Consider the following 22,060-nt stretch of genomic DNA (forward strand, 5'->3'; position numbering starts at 1 on the left):
ACCATAGATCAGATAATTTTTTTTTTTTTCCAAAAACTATTCAGCTGTCCAACCTCAACCATCCCGGATGCCGCCCCCTGCCCCCCATAAAAAGAAGAATAAGGCCAAAAAAAAAAAGTCTCCGGTTTCTGGTATGCGCGCGCGTCGCCGTAGCCATGCGCGTCGGCAAAATGAAAAAGTTTTTTTGTCAATGAAAGATGATGTCTCAAAACCGCCAAACTCACTGGTTTGACTGGAATTCTGCTGCGGCGCAATTTCAACGTGTTTTTATATGGGGTTATGATCGAGAATAAGCTTTATGTGGCCACTCTGGACTCCCATATATTTGCACTAAGTTTAGTCGGGCACCATTTGCAGTCATCAGCCGACATTTGAAGCAAAAAAGTCGGGTAAAAAAAAAAAAAAAAGCCGCGTCGCCGCACCACTTTTTGGACAAGCTCCATACCAGAAACCGGAAACTTTTTTTTTTTGGCCTAAACAATCAAGTTCTGAATTCAAATATGTACACTTCAAATCTGTCTTCAGCAATGACTTTGATGAAAAGCTACTTCTTCGAAAAACGCATTGGAAAATAAGTGCTTTTATTGAAAACTAAATAAATATCTGCCTTTGATTTCTGATTTCAATAAGACAAACATTCCGTCCGTGCACTCAAGCACCTTAACTTCTGAGATAATTTACAGGCAGTTCACAAGGATTCTTTAGACAGGTGTTTAACATTGAGCCCATTAACTCAGCTGGAAAAATAGACGAAAACTTGAGGTTCTCTAACCAACTTTCCAAATGGGACAGAAAAATTCAAAATACATAGTGATTTAAAAAATGGTCGCTAAAGCATTTTGCACATGAGTGCTGGAGGACTCCAGCTTTTTTTCCCAAGATTTTAATACCTTCGAAAAAAATCATCTCCACATCCACCTGGAGAGAGACTTTGGACCTGCGTTGGAAACAAAGAAATGGGTCAGTCAGATTTGCCAATATCAAAGAATGTCAGTAAAAAAATGAAGCAACGCCTTTTCACACAATCTGGATCAACTTAACTAACATTTTAATGTAATCCTCCCCTTGGTTACTTCTAGAACTCTACAAGAAATCTTCAAATTCAGTGGTCGCTATGGAATAAACAGTAAAAAATGACAAAATAAACAAAAAGAACAACTTGGGTACACTCTTAATTGATTTAAGGTTGAACAAAGAATTTGACTAGACACAGGATTTGAACCTGCAACCACTGAAATGCTTGCCAGTGTGCTACCGACATAACTATCCAGCCTTTATTGGCAGTCAGCATTTTCTTTTTTGTTCACCGGTTGCTGTTCAGAAGCCATGAAGCCACATGTGACCAGGAACGCTACCCTACCCAAATTCTTTTTCAATGATGCAAAACTTGGAATTGGTAATAGGGGCAGGTACATTTTGTACACCAGTCTTAATGTCCAAGGTTCAAACCCTGTTCATTCTCTTTCTTTGTTGACTTTGTATTGAGGGAAACATTAATTTATGAATTAGACATCTGGTTGCAAGTCAATGGTTATGATACCTGGGAAAAAAACCCAAATATATATTCAAGAAAGGCCTCAAATCCATTACCAGTGTTTGGGAAATCGGCTTGGGTCGGATTAGATGATATAAATTGTCAAATATCTACATTAATCAATCAGCAATTTCATTACTGCTTCACATCTAGAACTTAATCACTACATTATCTGTGCACTGATTTGCTTGACAGTCTCTTTAACAACTACATGTAATTGGTCAATTGGCATTTCGACTTATGTAACTGTGCATACACATGTACAATAGCATCATTAAAGGGACACTAGGTCCTGGAACAGCCCAATTGGGCTACAAAACGCACTTTGAACGAGATGATGTCAATCGGAAAGAACATTTAAAAGTAGGATATAAACATCCACACAACTATCCTTTCAAAACTGGGCGTTTTTGTGTTATTCCCTGTATTATGCGTGCGAGAACGAATTTCGGGGTCCACTTTTGCGACCCCATAAATTCGAGCTGTTTGGATGCTAGTTGTGATTTCATTCGTAAAGTGTTCGCCTTTTGCGGACGTTGAAGAAACATCATTTTTTTTGCATTGGTGATTGGTCACCGCTGTTCCCGAGACACACAACGTGTATATCGTACACTGTATGTGAACAACACGAAAAACGTATTCGTACTCCGTCGTGTGCGATGTAAACAACCGGGGATTTTTCCTCTTTTCTCGGGAACGGTCAGACATTAGGTTGGTTTCCTTTCAACCAGATGTGTGAAATAGGCTAAGTAAACAATCCAAAACGTGAAATTTTCGGGGATTTCAGGACCTAGTGCCCCTTTAACATGCCCTCGTTGAAAATGCTGACAAAAAACCTCAAGATCATTACACATCAAAGGGTTCAATTATCTGGAAACAAATTCTGAAAACAAAGTAAATCATGTCTGTAAATATGGACTACTTACATTATATAACAAAAAAAATAAAAGAATTGAATTTTAGTGCTCTCTGCATTTGCAGGAAAAAAAAATGAAAAAAGTGAATAATGACTTTTTTCGAAGTGCAGGTAACATCTTGTCATTACAGGATGTGTATAACCCAATAATGTATTTGACACAAAATCACACTAAGCAATCAGGAATAATTATAATTTTTTTGTTAAAATAAAAAAAATTGGCCCCACTACATTCAGTGCACCTCAAAATCCACAATGTTCTATGCAAACAGTTTTCACGCTTCTCACTACTTTAAAACTTTCTGCCGTAAACAACTACCAAAAGTAAATCTACTACTAGAAATAATAAGAATTGATATCCAAGCGATTACTCAAATTATTCCTCAAATAATACACATATAGGTATCTGTGTACATGATAGTGAAAATCAGTTAATTATGTACATGGACATTAAGAACTTATATAATATCCTTGTGGTAAACTAGACTGATGCTGCAACATCAGTTAAAAGAATTGCTGTATTTTGGTGACGTGTGTTGGAAACACCTCAGTAAAGGGCTTCTTCTAATGGAAGTTGTCAGATTCGTTAGTCAACACTTTAACCCTAACCACTCCAAGTCCATCAAAATCCATCCCCATGTTTTGGGGGATTTTAGGGGATTTGGTCGAGCCAGCTTCGCTAAATGTTGGTGGAGTCTGATGGACTTGGTCCAGAAGGCCTGAGGAACCTCTGGTGGAGTCCGATGGATTTGGTCCAGTAAAACAGGTGCTGGCCTGTTGTGGATATGTGATTGCCCCCAGTGCAAATGCATGCCTCATGTTGGTTTATGTACATAATGAGATGCATATGCGTACACTGTACACAGACTGTTTGTAAGGTTTATTGGGGGTCCATTTATAATCTTGGCTGGTGGCCTTGTTTCTTTCCTTTGCTTACAATTTGACTAAGCCTTAAAAACATGCATCAATTTAGTAGGTTGACTTTGATGGATTTGGGCCCCAAGTACAGAGGTAATTCTGTTAACTGCAAGCCATCTGTACCAACTCCATCAAAATCCCCAGCAACTCACCGGTTGATTCTGATGGAATTGGTATCAATACACTTTGCACACTTAGATGCTTTTGGGGGAGTTTGATGGAGTCAGTCCTAATGCATTATGTGAAGCAGAGTGAGTGATGGATTTTGATGGAATTGGTCCAGTATATAGTAAAAGACACTAGGGAGTTAGGGTTAAGAGCCAACCAATTTCCACTTGAAAAATATTCATTCATTCTGAATTCTGTTTCAACGATAAGAGCAGTCCTAAACAAGAACCTCTTTCGAACTCATCACGAACGTCTTAGGCATTCACTTCTGATTGAGGAACGTGTTGAATTTGATGTACTTTGACTACACATACAAGACCAATTTATAATTTGTCACAACAACAGTAACATCTTTATTTCACTTTGCGGTCCTGCATGTAAATCCCTTATGTCAACTATTGTTTTTTTAAAACATAAGGTGCCCTCAGATCGACTCACGATTTGCTTGCGCCGCGACGGAAGTGTCAGCATCAAGCAGACAAATAATGCTCAGGTCACAAAACTGAGAAATGTTGTGATTCTCGTGGAATAACTGGCATCTCGGCCCAAAATAATCATAATAACGCTCACGTCACCCATGAGACAGTCATCTGACTTCTTTAAAAATAGTGAAAGCAAGTTGGTTACAATCAAACGACATTCCATGGCCACACCAGCTGTTCATTCAGCCGTTTTCAAGCGTGCTGATTGGCTACACAACTGCGATTGACTCCCGCCTGTCGAGAACACGTCGCAGAAGTTGAAATGTTTTTACTCTTGCAACTGTTGATTTATTGAGCGCCGACCGATGCCGATCGTCTTAATATCGTCGCAGTTACACTCAGGTCGCACAAAATCGGCGACTAGTTTGTTCCCGACGGTCGTAGCTCAGGAAAAGTTAGATCCTGAAAAGTCAGTGCTATCGCAAGGTCGACCTGAGGGCGCCTTTATCCTGTGTCAATGTGACAAGATTCAATGTGCCTAGTTGCCCAACAATTTCTAGCCAATAGTGAAAACATTTGTTTATCCCAATGCAGAAAGCACAGAATGCAGATTCTGCTGGGGCTGGATATCAGTGCATGTAATTTTCTTCTCATATTCCTCGATCAATAAATCATGCAAGGAGAAATATAAGAGCCGACCCAGCCAAATGAGTGACAAGTCCCCAGAGGAACATTTTACTAAACAGACCATTTTTTACAATGCTTGCAAATTAAATATCAACAAGAATATTTAATGTTTGTACCCACATAAATATGAACATATTAACCAGTTCGCGCCGGGATTATTTTGACAAGAAAGGAACAAGGTGCAGGATTAGTTTACACTGGACCTAATGCCAGGCAGGTTGAAGCCATCACCCTCAGGCAGCACACTCATATTTCCGGCCTCGCTCGCTGCAAGCGGGTCGCTGACAGATACTTCCGGCCTCGCTCCCTGCATGTTTATCTGTCATCCATTCCGAATACCGCAAAATGTTCGTGTGTATGTACACGGCTTCCCGCACGAACTGGTTAAAGACATAAAACTAAAAGATATGTGCAAATGAAGAGCAGCGTGTGCTCTTCCTACTGCATATGAATAAAACATAATACGTGACAAAATGTTTTCAAGACTGGCTTTGTGAGATCCAGGTCCAATATCATGGCTCTGCTTACTAGAAGCAAAAACTTTGCATTGTTAGCGGTGAGTTAGCGATGTTCATATGTTCAGTTGGTAACTAAGGATTCTCCGCTTACAAGAATAGCAGAACTTCTGCCTTTTGTGTGTAAGCACAAAATGGAACATTCCGGATTCAGCCATAAGCCACACCCATTTTAGGTATGGGTAATTTGACCAAGCTACTATGGTCACCTGAACAAAACGTTTGATCTAATTGGTCAATGCGCAGTTTGACTGACAGACAGGAAGGATCCATTCTGTGGTCAGCAGGGCCACGGAATTGGTCCCTGGTCTCATATACAAACTGATAGGCAGTGAAACTCTCGTCAACAGTCAGTCAGTGGTCATTACTTTTCAAAATGTTAATCAATGTTTGAATGGACCTGCCTGGTTGTAGCACAGTTCCCACACTGCTTCATCATATCTTCTCCTGGATGAAGGGATGATGCAATGCCTCCTTGATCTGGACCCTCTTGCTGGGGTCCAGCATCAGACATTTCTCAAGCAGGTCCTTGAGTTGGTTGACCTTGCGGTGCTGGTCCTCAGGAAGCCGGCTGAAACCCACCAGGTCCCCCATCATGTCCTTGCTGGGGTTCATCACGCTGAAGGTTGTTACCTTCTCCTGTGTAGTGATGAATATTCAATATACTATCCATTAACCTTAACCTTCCCAAATCCTTCCAAAATGCTCTTTGCAAATTGGAGGATTTTGCACGATTGAGGCTATACAGTAAAAAAGTGTGGCTGATTTTGGAGGACACACCTGTGTCAAGGCCTTGGGCCGGACCTTGTATTGTTTTTCGCTCAGCTGTGCATAACTTGAGGCCAAAGATTATACTTGAAATCCAATGACGCCAAAGTAATGCTACTTGCTTTCCCTCTGCATGATCCAAATGCAAGAGATAAAGCCAATGCCAGAATGAAGCCTAGGTTTAAAAAACCTCAAAGTGAATGCAGTGTTGGAGCCAAGCTCATCACAAGTCCTCCAGTCTCAAGTCAAGTTGTAAGCTTTTAAATTGAACTATGACAAAAGAATTCCTTTGTGATCATCGATCCCCAGTTAACTTGTGACTGGACTTGTGAATGAACTTGTGATTTACATGGGACGGGAATTGTGACAGGACTTGTAATGGACTTGACTACAAGACAAAAAATGCACACAAAAAACTCACCCTCTCCGTGACTTTGTCCACCTCAATGTACTTGAAGTTGAAGTTGCTGTCGAAGTGGCTGTCCTTGAGCAGACCCTTCTTGATCATCTTGTTGGGCATCTTACCCTTCGTGTCCATCATCACCTTCAACATGTGATTATTGGACTTACCGGGGAAGAGGATCTTGCCCGTGTACAGCTCGTAGATGGTGCAGGCCGTGCTCCAGAGATCGATGGCGTAGTCGTAGGTCATGCCGATGACTGGATGAAGGTGGGGGAGGGGTGGGAGGTTTTGGAGACAGGGGATGGGTTTGGTTTTGGGGAGAGATGTGACAACAAAAAGAGGACAACATAAGACAGTGGAGGAGACAAGTAGAGTAATGGATGATTTTAGTTTGGGGAGGCAGAGGGCAGAGAAGATGGGAAGAGACAATAAAAAGAGGACAATTAGGGATGGGAGGGTGCGAGAAAAAGAAGTAGTCAAGTTCAAGTGGAGGGGAAAGGAGGTGATAGAGGCAAAATATTTGTGAGGAATTGTGGAAGGAGAGAGAAATTGATTAAGGATGTAAGGAGGGCAGTGATAGAGCCGATACAGGCAAATAGAAGACGTTAATGGGATGGTAGGTTTATGGGTAAGATGGTGGAAAAAGTTAGCTCCAGAAATATTAATAATTAAATAATAATACCAGAGTCTTACATAGTACACATATCTACCAACAATTAGGTTCTCAAGGCGCTGGTAATTACGTTTATTTCTAAAGACAGGTAAATGAAGTTTATGAGAAATGTGAGACCCATTATGCAGCACCTTATAAGGGTTTCCAAGGTGCTGTGGCGCATATTGCAGCCACTGCCAGAAACACCAGGGCAAACACCTTCTCTTAGCGATAAGTGTTACTGGGTTCTTTAACGTGCATTACACAACACACGGGACCTACGGCTTTACGTCCCATCTGAAGGACGAAGCAATAATAGTATAAAGGGCCTTGCTTAAGAGCACAAGCACCATGCTCCCCATCATGATTCAAAACTGGGGTTTTTCTTCCCCCACTAAAATGAAGATTTTAGGCACTTGGGAAATTCTTTATTTCATTACCAGATTATGATTAAGAACTGCAAATGAGGACAGGTCACTGACTACGATATGAAACTCAAAACGACTTACTTATTTCTGGAGCCCTGTAGAAGCGGCTGACCAGGTATGGGGTGATGTCGGCATCGCCAACATGGCACGCAGAGCCAAAATCGCAGAGTTTGAGGACCGTCTTGGATTCGTTCACCTAGGTGCAATAACAAGCATTACAACATCCATCAAGAATCTGTTAATCTGAGAACAGTATCTGAGAACAAAGTCTGGGCCAAATTTCATGGCTCTGCTTACCGTTTGCAAAAAATCGCCACTCATAGTAGCAGAAACATCCGTGCTTATGGTAAGCATATTTCACGGGTTAGCAAGGAATTTAGGCTTAACTGTGTGTACATACTAAGGATTCTGTGCTAACAGGGTTAGCACAGAATTTTCTGTTAGTACAGAATGGTGATTGTAAGAGCCATGGAACTGGGCACCAGGATTCTGTGCAGGGTGCACTGAAACAACAGTGACTTACGAGAATATTGTCCGGCTTGATGTCAGCATGGAGTATGCTGCATCGCTTCAGGAGTTTCAGAGCCAGGAAAAGCTGGGAGGTGTAGGACCGTACCGCCTTGATGTGCAGACCGACGTCTTTGCCGTACCGCTTCAGAACTTCACGCAGGTTCATGCTATGAATAGATCCACACAATGGTTGATTCGTCAGTTAAATGATCGAAGTCTACTCGCATGTCAGAAATCAAGGGTTGATGATTGAAAATATGATTAGATTTGTTGCAAAACCAGAAATGTTAGATTTAGTTTACTGTAAACCTGCTCAGCTTTACTGATATTATTTTAGGTGGAATTTTTTTTCTGTCCAATGACCGTGTTATGGACATCATAAGCAAACTAAGATAAGGCCAGGGTTTTGCCTGAATCGGCACGTGCATCGTAGACGGACTTTCCATCACTCCATTATATTCTTGGTTTCATCAGGACGGTACAGGAAGTCTCAACGGAAGAGCAAGCATTAACAATATCTGACCTTCTCTGCATTTTTGCTAGAAACCTTTAAAAGCATCCTGAACTATACAGGAAACCAATATTTTTGTTACAAAATCTGTTCATTGGAAAAAACAATCTGAGGTTATTTTACCTGAGTGGTTCAAAGACGAGGCAAAGATGGTTGCGATGGAAGAAGTGTCTGAAGAGGCGCACACAGTGGAACTTGTCCTCCCTGTCAGTATCGTTGAGTCTCTTCAAGTACTCCAGTTCCTTCAGACCCGTCTTGTGCCTTGGGGATAGATGAAGAAAACAGAAACAAAATTAAAGTCTCCAAGATTTTTGGGAGCCTATAAAATGACAGTAAATGTTTCACTCACAAAAGCCTGTGTATAAAAGGCATGGTGCATGTGTACAATGGTCAGGGCGCGCCACTGATTTCATCTCGTGCACAAACCAACTGAAACTTTCCAGAGGCATGTCCCATGTCTCTCTAAATGGTTTACCATAGGGACATTTATCTCCTGGCAGATTTGATAAAAAGTTCATCTGTGTTCACAAGAAGCCTGCGGCATGGTGATAGAGGTAGGGCTATATATAGCCCTTGAATCCATTTCAAAATTTAGGAAACGTTAGTATGGGTGGTTGCTGAAAGTTTGGATTAGTCAAGGTAGTCAGTTTGGGTTAGTTACAAGTAGTTTGGGTCAGCTTGGTTAAGTCACGGTTATCAAGGTAGTTAGGGGTGGTTGGGGTTAGTTGGGTTTAGTTGGGGTAACCAGCAATAGTTAGGGTTAATTGGTTAGTTGGAATCGGTCGGGGTAGTAAAAGGGGCATTTAGGGTAAATTAGGGTTATTCAGGGTAGTTAGGATAAGTTAGGGTTTAGTCGGGGGTAACTAGCAACAGTTAGGGTTAGTTGGTTTGTTTAAGTTGGTCAGGGTAGTCAGGGTAGAAAGCAAAAGCCAGGGTATATTGGGTAAGTCACACGACAGTTAGTGATACAGTAAACTCCAGCTAAACCGGCACTCTCAGGACCCGAGAATTTGTGACCACTTACGCGAATGCCGATATATGCTATAAGTCATCATTTTGCCGACTTACATGAATGGTCTTTTGCGCACATGATTCATTGCACTAATTGGCTTCGATTTACCCTGGATTATCTCCTTGATGCTCGAGTTGAATCCAGCAAATTAATCCTCGAATTGTATCATCACGTTTGGGGTATTGATAGTGGAGACCACAATACATATGTACGTGCACAGTAACGAATTAAATGCGTGCGTGGTCCGGTATATACCACGCACGCATTGACTGCAGCAGTAGCCATTCAATAAGACGACCCCCAAAATGGACAGAGTGCATACGTACAGCCTAGAGGGGGTACTGGTATTGATATGCTCATGATGCATATGCAGTGTATGTAGCAAAGATCCTATAGCGCCGCGTAGTGGTATGCAGTAGGACACCCTTTTTCGACACTGATGCATGGCAGCTATCACGGGCCGTGCGAAACCACTTTTCACTCGACACTTTGCCAACCACAGTAAAGGAAGTCGATGTCAATGCGTAATTTGTTGAATGCCGACTTACACAAAGGATTTTGTAATGCTTTTTATGGAAAGGGGACCGAGAGTAACACGACAACTTGAGCAAAATGGCGAATTATGAAAGCCGACTTAGCAATAAAAAAATCAATGGAAGTGCATTACGGACAATCAGGACTGTAGTCAGACGGCCGACTTGAGCGATTTGACGAGTTGTACGATGTCGGTTTAGCCGGAGTTTACTGTAGTTTTGTTAGTCAGAGTAGTTAGGGTTAATAAACCTACATGAGCTCATTGTTTCTGATGATCTTGATGGCCACGTCTTGCTGCGTCCTGGCCGAATCCCGTGCCCTGATCACGTTACTGAACACACCCTGCCCAGTGTAACCATACACGTTGTAGCGCTTGTCCAACAATTCCCCAACACGTACACCTGCGTGAGATTAAAAAAGAACAATAAGTCCAAATCGGAAATGAAAAATAAAAAAGCAGTCAATCTGGATAACTGTTGCAGAAGCTTTTAAACAAGACAATGTAGGAAAGGACAATAGATTTTACATTAACACTAACTCCTAGCGTCTTTTACTAGGAATCCGTCAATCACTGTGCGTCCAATACAAAACTGTACATGACATAATGGAATCCACCACTGACACACTGGCTGACATTCATGGACTTGCCAACCATGGCATTTATCCCAATTGCAGTACAGGAAGCTAGGCAAAATCAATAGGATACCCATAGCTGCCAACTTTTCAAAATCCCAATTAGTAATCAACCCGCGCGGTCATTTTCAACTGCTCGTTTTATCAAAAGCTTTACCAACATCGAGTACAGGTACATGGTTTACATGTACACATACATGTACATGTGCATACCCTTCTTGTTGTGAATAATAATGTACTGTAGGCCAAAAGATAATTTAAAAAAATTTAGAGGGAATATACATCATTTGCTTTTGCTGTAATTTTCAGAAATGGATGGAATTGGGGGATTGGAAATATAAAGCAAATATAGTTACACCGACTTTTTGGAGGTTTTGGGTTCGAAAATGCTATAAAAACCAAGAAAAACGATCATTTACCTGTAGTCTGGTTCCCTGACTCCATATAAGAAGAAACAGAGCAGTTTACATACATTGGGGAATTGTAAGGTCAGGGAACCAGTCTAGCTGGCTCGTACCCGTTCATAGGTTTGTAATCGATTGCAAACAAGCGCAATAGTCAATTGGGGCCAGTATTTGAAAAAAAGCCAGTTGTTTCCAACGCTGATCGGCCGATCAGCGTTGGAAATTGATACAAAAATACCACTTTTCTTGAAAATGACAGTATACCAGGTGCCATAATTTTACAGGATGCTTTAGACTGTCATTTACCAACGTCCTATTAAGGTATTTCACAAAAACTTGGTAGTTTTATTTTTCGATGTTTGCAAATGTTGTATATTCCCTTTAATTTTTTTTTTTTTTTTATTAAATTAATTTTGTTTTACTGTCTGTATTTGTTTGTTGAAGTCAAATAAATAATAACAATAATAACATGTGCGCATATTTTTTTTGAGATGCATGCTATCGATGTGGAGTTTCGAGTTCGTATCATTATCAATGTTTTTACACACAATGATTTAGGGCCACCGTATGCAATAGAAATATCCCGCCAACATACCTTGCAAACGCATGCTGATTTATCTTTTCTGGACGTTGTGACAGACTCAAACTCTATTACCAATTATTCCAACCATACTCTTATTAAATTCCATGATTAAAATCTCGCACTGATGGGTCTCATCCCGGCAATAAACGACCAAATGTGCTCACGATCGTCACTGAAAAGTACTCACATACAGTACACACAACCACACATCCACGAGATGCACACAAATGACACACCATTGAAAAATAGTTTTAGTCTGGTCCTCAAGTACTCCACTGCGCACACTGCATTGTTGTCTATCAGGTGCTTGACTGCATTCTTATTAGACTTGTCACCAGTCCATCCATTATCGCGACATTTCGCCAGAAGTTTTCGGTCAAAAACGATACTTTAGGCCAAAAAAAAAAATAAGTCGGTCTCTGGTCAGCGCGCGCGTCGATTTTAACCATGCGCGTCGATTTTAACCATGCGCGTCGATCTTTTTTTTTTCCCAAAATGTGCCGCGGTAGCTCTAACAGCGCCCTCTATTTCCGCACTTCCTCAATTTTTTTTCCACAGAGCACCAAGGAATGGGAAATTGCACCAAGGCAAATGATCGAAAGTACCAAGGCAAATTATGGAGGACACCAATTGTACACGAGGACACCAAAAAAGCAAAATAGTACCCACCTTGTATGTACAATTCAAGCTTGAAGGAAAAAAAAAAAAGCCAAAAAAAAAAAAAAAAAAGCCGCGTGGCCGCGTCAATTCCGGAACTTTGGTCTGACCAGAAACCTAATTTTTTTTTTTTTTGGCCTTACAAGTATTTTTTTTTTCGTTAGGTAGAAAATGGGAAAATCGTAATGTTTTAGTGGCAAATCGTATTTTCGTAATTTAACAAACAATTCGTAATAATTACGAAAAATTAGTAACAGTTGGCAGCTATGGATACCCCTAGCACTGCTTCAGGCCATTAGGAACCAAGTCCATCATACTCCATCAATATTTAGTCACGCCAGGCCTTCTGGACCAAGTCCCCCAAAATCCACGAAAATGGGAGGATGGATTTTGATGGAGTTGGGGTTAATTCATTTATAATTTCTGAACTGGAGTTTAATTCAACAGACACCATTCCTTGCTTTCCAATAGATGTGCTTCCTATTTGACTTTTTAAGGATTGTGGTACAACAATGTAACATTTGGCATTCCAGATTCGCTGACATGAATGCATGGATTTCTAATTGGTAGTTCATTGCTTTTTCTCACAAGACTTGTCAGTGTTTCAGTGGTAATACTTACGATAGTAGCCTTCAGCGTCGTCCCAGTTGTCAGTCAAACTGGGGTTCTCATGGGCAGTCTGGCCAAGCTTCTCAACCGTTGGACTCTGAGAAGTGTAACAAAACATTATACTATTTTATTGAATTCTTTTAACAACATAACATAATCGTAAGCATGCTTAACCCTTAACCCTAATCCACTAGGCCCTTTTGCTAGGAACCATCCTCAATCCTCCTCAATCCTCCAAAAGTTTGCACTTATGTTCCAATGAAGGGTACCCACTGCCTCGATCCTTCAAAACCTTAAACAGCCCTGCCTCTCAAAATGCATTCAGCCTCAATCCTCCACAATCTTCCTCTTCTTTAAACACCATTCAGCCTCAATCCTCCAAAATCAACCAATACTGGTGTCCATGTGCCCTCAATCCTCCACAATCCTCCAAAATTGTATGTTGTATTCAGCCGCAATCCTCCCAAATCCGCCTCCTTTGAAGATTCCATGACAGGAAGGGAACATCCGATTTTGTCAAGATAGAATAGTTGGTACTTACATCATAGTTGTCGCCAAACATATCTTTTTCACTAAACATGTCCATGCCATTGCGGGCTTGAGCTGAAAAGAAAATATTCATCAAGAATTACTACAAAAAAAATATCTCTGCGGTGAACATCAAGAAATAAACCCCAAACCATTAAACTTAGTTCACTTCAAATAAATATTTGAAGTTTGAACAAAGACATTGACCAGGGCAAGATTTGCACCCGTGACCTCTGGTAAACCGCACCGGTGCTCTACCAACTGAGCTATCCAGCCCTATATTGGCGGTCTTAGGCCCAAATCCCCCTCCTATCAATTTGAGAATAGATCACAACCGTTTGTATTCTTAGAACGCAAACTGACCTTTCGCCTCTGGTTTAGAAGCTGACAACTGGTCCTCGTTCTCTGTGTTTGTCTTCGCACTGGACTCTTGTTCTTGTGTTTCAAAAGTTTCCGACAGTTGGGGCTCGTTTAGCTTCTCAGCACCACCTGCTGGAATTGGAATGTCTCCGGAAACTCCCTCTGGATTATTAGGAAGGCTTGGTCCTTCTGTTCCAATCCTCTGGTCTGTTGCATCGTTGTCGTCTTCCCTCTTCTGGTCACTGTTGTTGTCATCGTCACTGTCACTGTCACTGCTGTCTTCGCCAGATGACGATGATGATGACGACTCCTCGTCGCTCTCCTTCTGGCTTGCAGGGGTGTTCATGCCCGAGGTGGAGACAGACTGTTCCGGGGTGGACACGCCCAGCTCGGTTGCTGTTGGCGCTACTGGGGCCTTCAGTTTCTGTGTGAAGAATGGCAGATACAGGGTGATGACAGGCAAAGTACGATGGCAGAGAATTGAACAATCTAATTTAGAAGTCAAGTGCACAGGGTGTATTGAACTGAATATCTTAACTGTTCACATACCTTCAAAAGTTCCTGTCGCTGTTTGCGTCTTCTCTCAATGATTGCCTCTTCATCTTCTTCTTCTTGGAGATCCACATCCTGCACTCTATTGGTAAGAAAAGTGAGAGATGAGGTTGAGAATTGTTCCTTAAACCCTATCTTGCCAGATGCAATAGGTGTAGAAATAAATTCTTAGACAATGGGAGTTAGTTCCATTCAAGAGAGAGCAGCCACAGGCAATGAATTGGGATAGCTGACCTGATGAATCTTGTTAACCAGTGTCTCTTGTTGCTTTTATCAGGGGTTCTAGTCAAATACCATGGAGGATACAGGGGGGAGTGTGGCCTAGTGGTTAGGGTCTGTGACCCATGATCAGAGGGTCAGAGGTTCGCATCCAGCTGCTGGCCATATACTGTGTTTTTTGGGCAAGCCATTTCACACCCACTTGCCTCTCTTCACCCAGGAGTACGAATGGGTGCCGGGATTAGCTGGGGAGTAACCTGCGATGGACTGGCATCCCATCCAGGGGGAATAGAAATATTCTTAGTCTTTTTATGCCACGAATCTGGAGATAAGCGCTGGCCTGATGGGCCATATTGGCTCAAAGACAGACAGACAATGGAGGATAAGAGTTATAATACACTCACTGAAGAAATTGTATTTGTATTTTGTAGAAAAGAAACTTAGATTACGGTATCAATTTGAAATAAAGAGAACAACTTACTCTTCTTCATCTGAGGAATCCATCTTCACTCTCTGTCCTTCCGAAAGACTTCCCTTGAATTTATCATCGGGAGTTCGATTTCCACGGCCACCTCTTCTGTCCCGACGTCTTCTGTCCCGATCCCTGTCTCTGTTGCGTTCCCACCTGTTGTTCATGTCCCTTCGTCGCATGTCTGGGGAGCGGGACCTTCTTCGCCGCCTCTCTGCCAGTTCTTCTCTAGTCGGTGAGCGGATGCGGGCAGGAGAACGAGGCCTCGGGGGCGATCGGCTGCGTCGACGGACTGGCGGGGAGTGATTGCGGTCAGTAGAGGATCTGCCAGCCAAACCAGAGGTCCTGGTACGACTTGGGGACTTACTACGGCCCCTGTTGCGTCGTGGGGAGGGGGACCTACGAGGGGGGCTTTGCTGACGGAGACTCTCCAAGGTAATTACAAGTCTGGCAGGAGAAAAAAGTTGAAAATTTTATTATGAAATCACGTTTATACAGCTTTACACATTTTTGTACAAAAGGCAGCCTTTCCATCATGCCAGCATTATCTGTGTTTTTATTTCCAAGACTGAAACAATGAAATCATGACATTTGCAACTTCTGATCAAGACCACGAATCCCACAGGAATGATGGTGCTCCATTAACAACAACAAACTGCTGTTATAACTGTCACGTTATGTTATTTATAATATTGTACACTTGCACTCATTCCAGCCTTACATTCCAGAGTCATGCCGAACCAAAAAGTATTTGGACCTTCTCTAGACAACTCAAATAGACTTAGGTTTTAGGCAGCAGAACTGTATGCATTAATTTTCAAATGGCTACTGAAACATCTGAAATCTTGATGGTGCAGTTATTCTGAATGACTGCATAAAGTTACAATTTCATGTTGTCTGCCACGCGGTTGAGTGGTGTCAAGAATTGTTTCAAACATCACAATTCTCATGTACTTCATTCAAATCTTTGGAAACATTTGGTTTGAATCTTTGGAAGCATTTGGTTTTGTGCCACTCTAAAATGCCAGTCTAAAAGGGGTGTTACTCACTTCCACATGAACACCTCCAAATTAAGCATTTAGATTTAGTGCACACCATGTACACATGTACACATGTACATGTATGCATGTTTACAGAAATGGGGTACACCTAGTCCACAGTATCAAATAACTCTCATTATAAAAAATATGAATGATAACATTAGAAATTCAAGATAAAAGCCCGAACAAAATAACTCAATATTAAAATTATATATTAAACAACCCAAAGATGACCACTTACTTTGGTTTTCTTCTGGGCGAGCGACTTCTGCTTTTCCGTCTTGGAGAAGCTCTTGGTGACCTGCTCCTCCGACGTTTAGGAGATTTACTTCTCCTTGGAGACTGACTCCTCTTTGAGGTCTGCTTGTCAACATCCACGGGAGAGGTCTGCCGTCTCTTGTCTCGTGATCTACTGCGCGATCTTTTAGAGATCCTCCTGCTCAAAGAAGATTGTTCGCTCCTCTTTATCTGATCTGATGATGTCTCAGTTTTGTCCTTCTGTCTTCTAGATGAAGGACTTGGGGATGAGCGATTTTGGCTCTTTTTTGAGGGACGCTCATGACTGACACTTCTTCTCCTGCGTGAGTCTCTGGACCTGCCAGTGCTATTTCTTATTCTGTCAACTTCAGGAGACTTTGAGTGCGCACTTCGTTTGGAATGTTTCCTTGAGCTCCCGCTTATCTCTTCGACGATGACCACATCATCATCTGAGTCCTCTTGCAGTTGTGAGTTGTCCGCAACCTGGACATCACCTTCGGACACTTGACCTTCCTCATCTGATGAGACATAACCCTTGGCGATGATGGCCATGCCAGAGGCTTGCTTGAGCTCCTCTTCATTGTTCAGACCGAGGTCATTCAAGAGCTCAGCCTGTAATAGTGCCTTCTGCTTCTCAAGATCAGCCAAGGCGGTTGTGTCTTCTCCTTCTTCATCATCTTCCCCTTCTTCCTCTGCATACGGAACCACGCTTTCTTGTTTCAGCGCCCTCCGGCTCTGATGATCACGGCGGCTGTTGGACTTGCTGCTGCTGCGTGAGGACTTCTTGTGTTTGTGCTTGTGCCGATGGCGTGACTGTCGATGGTCGTCTCTTTCGCTAGAGTGCTTCCTGTGCTTCTTCCGATGATGATGCCGGTGGTGTCTGTGACGTTTTTTGCTGCGATGGCGACGCTCACTGGCATTTTGCTCGTCGGTGCTAGCCTCTATGCTCTCCTTTTCCTTCTCAGACTTTTTTTCGCCATCTGATTCTGATTCACTTGCAGAACTAAATTTTAAAAAGGGAATTATTTACAAGCACGGTTAGTCATGTGCCATTATTTTATGTTTTACAACAAATTCTTTTGTATTCATTGATGTAATCAGGGCAGACTGGCTTTCTTCCAGTTTGCTTGTTCAAGCACACATCAAGCACCAATCTTGAACAAGTTCACGACCACACGCACGAACAAACAACATATGTTTGGTAATGAAATGCCACTAAATAAAGAAAAAAACCATGCAGTGACAGTGTGCATGCAGTGACACTCATGCCAATCCGGGCACTGTGCCGGTTTTGTGCATCAATAACATTGATTGTGTGTACTTCGTGCCATACGCATGCGCACACCAGTATATGCGCAAGCGGTGTGTTCCATCAATGGGGCTCTCGAAAGTGGTCAAAAAGCGCCCTCTTAGTTCGCGCTACGGAGCCATTGTTTTTATGGTAATCCTTACTTTTAGGATCCCCTTCCTATATAAGGTCAAAAGAATCACCAAAACAGCTGACTAAATGACACTCAAAAGTGACATTCTGATGTTTTTTGACACATTTGAACAGTTGGCAATGACACCTTGAATATCAGCAGGTTAAATTTTGTAGAAAGAGGGCAGGGCTTTGATTTATGAGGGGTTAAAGACGACGATGACAAACAGAAAATATATTTAAATAGCAAGATGGCGAAATGCAAAACAAGGTAGGAAAGTCACATTTACTTTGAAAGTGCTTTCAAAATGACAACTAATAGCCATAGGCTATGAGTTTATCTGAAGAAAAAAGACTGCTTTCTTTAGCCTGCAAAAGTCACTTTGGTACTGGACAGTCATCTGCAAAAGTCAGTTTTGAACAGAACTCGTAAAAATAGAGGTGTCCTAAGGATAAGGATTACCGTTTTCGAAGTGGCTATCGTTACGGCAGCCGTTGTTTAGCGCCCTCCACGATACTTTTTTGATACGCACGCAGGTATAATTATTTGTTTCCCCACGTTTTAGCAAGCAGTAACAGCTCAGTCGATAGAGGGTAGGATTTTGCACCACGAGGTTGCGGGTTCGCATCTCAGTCTTGCACTCGAATTTTTGGAGCAACTATAGAATGCAGGGCCACGCCGGAGCAAGGTTTTTTATTTTTCTTGGAGGCGTGGATGGAATAGGAGTAATAGATATGCAAACCTGCAAAAAAGTGCAAAGTACAGCGAATGCACTTGTCTTCTAAGCTTCTCATGAAGGATCGGAAGGGAGGGCGTGCTTGTAAATGTGTTGGGGGCACGGTACGGATCGGAGTCGCGGAGTGGCGGAGGCGCAGAGTCGTGGAGTCGCGGAGACGCGGGGCACTGGAGTGGCGGAGGCGCGGAGTCGCAGAGACTCGCGCCGATAGAGGGCGCAATTCTCGGCGGAATTTTTTTGAGAACGAAGCATCCATATCCATTTTAAATGGGCTCGCAAATTAAGAAGGGAGGAGGGCGACGGGGCACTGTCTGGAGTGGCGGAGGTGCGGAGTCGTGGAGTCGCAGAGAAGCATTCATATCCATTTTAAATGGGCTCGCAAATTAGGAAGGGACGATGGCGACGGGGCACTGTCGCGGAGTGGCGGAGGCGCAGAGTCGTGGAGTCGCAGAGTCGCGGAGACGCGGGGCACTGGATGGCGGAGGCGCGGAGTCGCAGAGACGCGCGCCGATAGAGGGCGCAATTCTCGGCGGAATTTTTTTGAGAACGAAGCATCCATATCCATTTTAAATGGGCCCGCAAATTAGGAAGGGAGGAGGGCGACGGGGCACTGTCTGGAGTGGCGGAGGCGCGGAGTCGTGGAGACGCAGAGTCGCGGAGACGCGGGACACTGGAGTGGCGGAGGCGCGGAGTCGCGGAGTCGCAGAGACGCGCACCGATAGAGGGCGCAATTCTCGGAGATATCGACTGCGGCTCCACGACTCCACGATCGATTTTCGGAGGTAGGTCGACTGCGGCTCCACGCCTCCACGCAGCCGTACGGAGGCGTGGATGTAGAGTAAAGTGGCCCTGCATTCTATAGTTCAGTGTTCTCCAACATGTAGAACAAACCTGGCGCCCCGCCATGCTTTCTGCGGCGCCCGCCATGTTTAAGAAGTCCCCGCCAAGCTTTAAAATCCTGCCGCCAGGTTTAATTTTTTTGACTCTACAGTGTACATTTACAACTAAAATAATTGATTTCAGTTGTTTTTCCACACATTAACAATGTATTTCGATGTCATCGCAGCCCGATCGGGGTTGTCTGTGCAAACACCAGCGATTCCCCATGCACTGTACGTACTATACTATTACGCGCGATGCACACACACTGACAACTGAATCCCCAGTTCCGGAGTGTGCCGATACTTCAAGTAGCGACAACCCCGCCGCAAAAATATATATCTGTATTAGTACACACACTCACCAGCAGGAGTACGTACGGCAGATCTTACGTGCAGCCAACCGACTTTCTTTTTCTCAGTGCCTGCACGCGCGGTACACAATATAATACGCATTGATGTTTTTGTACGAGGCAAACGAGCTCGAGGCCAAAACACGCGTGCACATGGCATGCATGGTGTTCCGATCATGCCGATTGTCAAAAGTTATAAATGGCGATCGTGTATGGGCCCGGTTCCCTAAGAGAACAAAATCCACTTTTAATTTATTTGACTTACCAAACTAGTTGGCGACATTTAAGAACATACAGGTAGGTCATAAATAGAGGGAAATTTGGGGGGAAAATGACGATGACAACGACAAAACGCAACATGAAAATAAAGATGATGATCGCACGGCACCGGCACCACCCATAAAATCGCGTAAAAAAAAAAACGTAAGTCGTATCCCATTTTGTTTTTCAAAATTACAAAAAGGTGTCATTTGATCTGAGAGAAGTCTGCTTTAGGTTGAAAAGGAAATTTTTGAATGCTAAAAAATCAGGGGAACTGGCCTGGAGAATCGCCTCAGATTGCACCACAGAGCATCTAGAATCCAAAATTTTCACGGGGCCCTTAAGCGGGCCCCGAACCCCACGCCGTAAGGGCTTCGCGCTCCGCGCTCGCAGGAGTCCCCGCCGACCCCAGCGCCAACCTTTAATTTTCAAAGTTTGAGAACACTGATAGTTGTACCGAATTTTTTTCCTTTTCTAACCTGAGGCTTTGGAGGATTTTTTTTAAAAGGGAAATAAAGTCCTAATTTCATAACGTTCAAATTCACTTTTTTTCCTTCTAATTTTATATTTTCTTCTAATGTTTTTATAAAAGTTGCAGTACTACCGTAACGATAGAAAATGGGAAATGCGTTACGGCTGCCGTAACGATAGCCACTGCGTACCGTTTTTATATCAAGAGATATGTGTCCGGAAACTGGACATTGTCATTAGGAATGTCGGACACTTCGCCCCATTTCCACGTCGCCCCATGTCACTTCGCTCCCAACCACTTCGCCCCATCCCCACTTCGCCCCATTCCCACATCGCCCCATCCCCACTTCGCCCCATTTCCACTTCGCCCCATTCCCACTTCGCCCCATCCCCACTTCGCCCCATCCCCACTTTGCCCCAGCCGTTACACGTAAAAAAAAATCTCATCTATTTTTTTGGCTTAAAAAACAATTTCAACAGATTCACTAATTGCTAACCAACGGAAAGAATTAGCCCATCACCAAATGAACAATTCATAACCAACCTTTCAGGCTCTCCCCTACCAAGAAAAAAGCTTGAAGTAAAAGATCCAACTTTGTTCCCAACCCGGCTATACCAACCCGTCTCCCACTTATCTGAGAACGACAATACCTTTGACATCCTAATTTCACTCTTGGAGGAACCAATCTCATCTAAATGAAGTTGTAAGTGTCACATATCAGACAAATTTTGACGGAACATTTTCCTCAAGGCAGTGAGTTCCTTTTAACTCACTGACCCATACCTACGGATTCTTTTGAATCCAGCCGCTTCCAGCGGCTGATGATTCACAAGCCAATAGGAGAGGCGTCTCTGAATGGGATAGAGCCATCATTTCTCTCATCTGTGTCTCGAGCACCTCATCAGAGAGTTTGTATTTTTCCTAAGTTTCTAGAATTGGGAGCATTTATTATCTGGGGTCTTTGGCAGTTTATTTGGTCTGCACCCCTAGCCTTCACCTTTTTCATACTACATGGGGCGAAGTGGGGATGGGGCGAAGTGGGGATGGGGCGAAGCGGGGATGGGGCGAAGTGGGGATGGGGCGAAGCGGAGATGGGGCGATGTGGGGATGGGGCGAAGTGGGGATGGGGCGAAGTGGTTAGGGGCGAAGTGACATGGGGCGACGTGGAAATGGGGCGAAGCGTCCGACACCCGTCATTAGCCCTAGGGCCTATCACAATTTTACGTGTTTATTTTTCGTTAAATTACAACAGTAAAGATTCATTACCAAAGGTACCATTACACACAATTGAAAAACCCTCAACGATCACTGGATAAACGTTAAAAATAATTTACCTGCTAGTGGCATTTTCTTCATTTTCAAGGAGGAACTGTTCTTCCAGAATCATTCGTTTCTCCATTTTAATTTGCAAACCTGTAAATAGCCTGGTACCGTATTACTAGAATACTAGAACGAAGATACTTTTAGAGAGGCGGCAGCCAGATAAAAAAAAAACGTGTTGAGAATGCCGCTACAGCTAGCCGGCTACACATGTGTCTACTGCGGTTCCATAAGCACGTGTGTAATTGTAAGCCATAGCCAGACTGGCCTCGCTTCATTTACTTCTGCGGCGGAAGACAGACGTCTTCGTTCACTTCGTTGAGTCTGCC

The 22,060-nt window shown here is 43.1% G+C and overlaps 1 protein-coding gene across 5 annotated transcripts in view; it reads right to left on the bottom strand.

Moving 5' to 3' along the window:
* LOC119739337 (serine/threonine-protein kinase PRP4 homolog) overlaps window positions 1-22,004 on the bottom strand; it is a 38,871-nt gene extending 16,867 nt beyond the window's left edge. For 2 of the 5 annotated variants that reach the window (XM_038214231.1, XM_038214230.1), the window contains exons 1-14: window positions 21,746-21,810; window positions 16,274-17,293; window positions 15,005-15,439; window positions 14,302-14,386; window positions 13,756-14,176; window positions 13,406-13,467; window positions 12,877-12,961; window positions 10,232-10,379; window positions 8,556-8,693; window positions 7,935-8,088; window positions 7,493-7,607; window positions 6,350-6,588; window positions 5,561-5,799; window positions 891-937 (exon numbers count right to left, since the gene is read on the bottom strand). In XM_038214231.1, the coding sequence (XP_038070159.1) occupies window positions 5,596-5,799; window positions 6,350-6,588; window positions 7,493-7,607; window positions 7,935-8,088; window positions 8,556-8,693; window positions 10,232-10,379; window positions 12,877-12,961; window positions 13,406-13,467; window positions 13,756-14,176; window positions 14,302-14,386; window positions 15,005-15,439; window positions 16,274-17,293; window positions 21,746-21,810 (3,171 nt within the window). In that variant the 3' untranslated portion in view covers window positions 891-937; window positions 5,561-5,595. Of the gene's footprint in view, window positions 1-890; window positions 938-3,211; window positions 5,800-6,349; window positions 6,589-7,492; window positions 7,608-7,934; window positions 8,089-8,555; window positions 8,694-10,231; window positions 10,380-12,876; window positions 12,962-13,405; window positions 13,468-13,755; window positions 14,177-14,301; window positions 14,387-15,004; window positions 15,440-16,273; window positions 17,294-21,745 lie in introns of those variants that run through there. The other 3 variants (XM_038214228.1, XM_038214229.1, XM_038214232.1) reach the window with 3 other exon arrangements.
* Window positions 22,005-22,060: the final 56 nt, after the last annotated feature.

This window comes from Patiria miniata, unplaced genomic scaffold (assembly GCF_015706575.1).
Source record: "Patiria miniata isolate m_02_andy unplaced genomic scaffold, ASM1570657v1 HiC_scaffold_30, whole genome shotgun sequence".
Classification (NCBI taxonomy): Eukaryota; Metazoa; Echinodermata; class Asteroidea; order Valvatida; family Asterinidae; genus Patiria; species Patiria miniata.